The sequence below is a fragment of the Nanorana parkeri genome, unplaced genomic scaffold (genome assembly GCF_000935625.1).
Source record: "Nanorana parkeri isolate BGI_ZX_2015 unplaced genomic scaffold, ASM93562v1 scaffold2537, whole genome shotgun sequence".
NCBI lineage: Eukaryota > Metazoa > Chordata > Amphibia > Anura > Dicroglossidae > Nanorana > Nanorana parkeri.
The window spans coordinates 81378-84030 of NW_017308805.1; the positions used below are offsets into that span (position 1 = coordinate 81378).

Sequence of the window (2653 nt, forward strand, 5' to 3'; positions counted from 1 at the left end):
GTGGCAGTTTGATGGTTACAATTTGTATCCGTTTCCTGAAAACCTTTTTTCTTTTTGATACATTTCAGGTGTTTACTGTAACGGGGTTTTCGATCTTTACGCCTGCTGGCCGTTCTCCCCTCCCGGCAATGTGTCCGTGGCCTGTCCGTGGTATCTGCCGAAGAAGGACAGAGGTACGGATCCATAGACTCACGTGGCTCTGCGTATCACCAACAATTGTCATTTCTATTACATAATCCTCCTTTGTTCCATCTCAGTGCTAACCTCCTGCAGCCTCTATGCAGCCACTTCCTGTCTATATGACCCCAGTGACTCCTGCAGCCTCTATGCAGCCACTTCCTGTCTATATGACCCCAGTGACTCCTGCAGCCTCTATGCAGCCACTTCCTGTCTATATGACCCCAGTGACTCCTGCAGCCTCTATGCAGCCACTTCCTGTCTATATGACCCCAGTGACTCCTGCAGCCTCTATGCAGCCACTTCCTGTCTATATGACCCCAGTGACTCCTGCAGCCTCTATGCAGCCACTTCCTGTCTATATGACCCCAGTGACTCCTGCAGCCTCTATGCAGCCACTTCCTGTCTATATGACCCCAGTGACTCCTGCAGCCTCTATGCAGCCACTTCCTGTCTATATGACCCCAGTGACTCCTGCAGCCTCTATGCAGCCACTTCCTGTCTATATGACCCCAGTGACTCCTGCAGCCTCTATGCAGCCACTTCCTGTCTATATGACCCCAGTGACTCCTGCAGCCTCTATGCAGCCACTTCCTGTCTATATGACCCCAGTGACTCCTGCAGCCTCTATGCAGCCACTTCCTGTCTATATGACCCCAGTGACTCCTGCAGCCTCTATGCAGCCACTTCCTGTCTATATGACCCCAGTGACTCCTGCAGCCTCTATGCAGCCACTTCCTGTCTATATGACCCCAGTGACTCCTGCAGCCTCTATGCAGCCACTTCCTGTCTATATGACCCCAGTGACTCCTGCAGCCTCTATGCAGCCACTTCCTGTCTATATGACCCCAGTGACTCCTGCAGCCTCTATGCAGCCACTTCCTGTCTATATGACCCCAGTGACTCCTGCAGCCTCTATGCAGCCACTTCCTGTCTATATGACCCCAGTGACTCCTGCAGCCTCTATGCAGCCACTTCCTGTCTATATGACCCCAGTGACTCCTGCAGCCTCTATGCAGCCACTTCCTGTCTATATGACCCCAGTGACTCCTGCAGCCTCTATGCAGCCACTTCCTGTCTATATGACCCCAGTGACTCCTGCAGCCTCTATGCAGCCACTTCCTGTCTATATGACCCCAGTGACTCCTGCAGCCTCTATGCAGCCACTTCCTGTCTATATGACCCCAGTGACTCCTGCAGCCTCTAGCAGCCACTTCCTGTCTATATGACCCCAGTGACTCCTGCAGCCTCTATGCAGCCACTTCCTGTCTATATGACCCCAGTGACGGCTGCCATGACATGTCTCAGGGCCGGCTTCCTGACGGTGACAACAGTGGCCCGTGTCTGTGTAATGTGTGATGGAACGGTCACTTGTAGCCTCCATGAGAAGCCCGGGTGACAACACAGGAGAGGAAATTGTGGAGAGGGACAGAGTGTTGTCACTCTGTAACAGGAAGTGCCTGAACAAGAACCTCTATGACAGGATCACCAGGGATCAAAGATGGTGCCGTCCTTCTGGAGAGAAAATCAGATGGAGTCATTGTCAGGGTGAGTCATGTGACCTCTGCGAGAGGTGGTGATATACACCTGGGAGGGTTATAGTGAAACATGTGGCAGCTAACATGAGACATGTATGTGATGACAGGTCCTCTTTAATGTCTGGCTTTGCAGTTACAGTCTCTTGTGACTCCTCTGTGTGTCTGCTTCGTTGTAGGGAGCGGCGGCTTCGCGCACAGGCTCTGCACCGACAATGGGACTTGGCAGACGGATGGGAACAGATCTGAGATTTGGCGCGATGTGTCGGAATGCCCGTCTCTAATTACTGAGCTGCATGTGAGTCTGACGTCCCGGGACCACCCTGAGTTCGGCGGGGTCACCCTTAGGTTGGGCTGGGTCACCCTCAGGTTGGGCGGGATCACTCTCAGGTTGGGCGGGATCACTCTCAGGTTGGGCGGGATCGCTCTCAGGTTGGGCGGGATCGCTCTCAGGTTGGGCGGGATCGCTCTCAGGTTGGGCGGGATCGCTCTCAGGTTGGGCGGGATCGCTCTCAGGTTGGGCGGGATCGCTCTCAGGTTGGGCGGGATCGCTCTCAGGTTGGGCGGGATCGCTCTCAGGTTGGGCGGGATCGCTCTCAGGTTGGGCGGGATCGCTCTCAGGTTGGGCGGGATCGCTCTCAGGTTGGGCGGGATCGCTCTCAGGTTGGGCGGGTCACCCTCAGGTTGGGCGGGGGTCACCCTCAGGTTTCCTGCCCCTCTGATGGAATTTGGAGGTTTTCCATTAATTATAATAAAGAAGTTTTTATGTTTTTATTTCTCCGGTAACCTTCCCCGGCTCTGATTGGTTGTTTCTTCTCAGCCGATGCCGACGCCCTTCCTGAAAATATGTTACACTATCGGCTATTCCATCTCCCTGGGGACCCTCCTGGTGGCTCTCTGCATCCTCCTCGCCTTCCGGTCAGTATATCCTACAACAGAGA

The 2653-nt window shown here is 54.2% G+C and overlaps 1 protein-coding gene across 1 annotated transcript in view; it reads left to right on the plus strand.

The window, feature by feature from the left end:
- LOC108801863 (glucagon-like peptide 2 receptor) overlaps nt 1-2653 on the plus strand; it is a 33665-nt gene that overhangs the window by 1222 nt on the left and 29790 nt on the right. Inside the window, exons 2-5 of the mRNA XM_018573773.1 lie at nt 69-173; nt 1892-2010; nt 2103-2375; nt 2533-2630. Coding sequence (XP_018429275.1) covers nt 69-173; nt 1892-2010; nt 2103-2375; nt 2533-2630 — 595 coding nt within the window. The remainder of the gene's footprint in view (nt 1-68; nt 174-1891; nt 2011-2102; nt 2376-2532; nt 2631-2653) is intronic.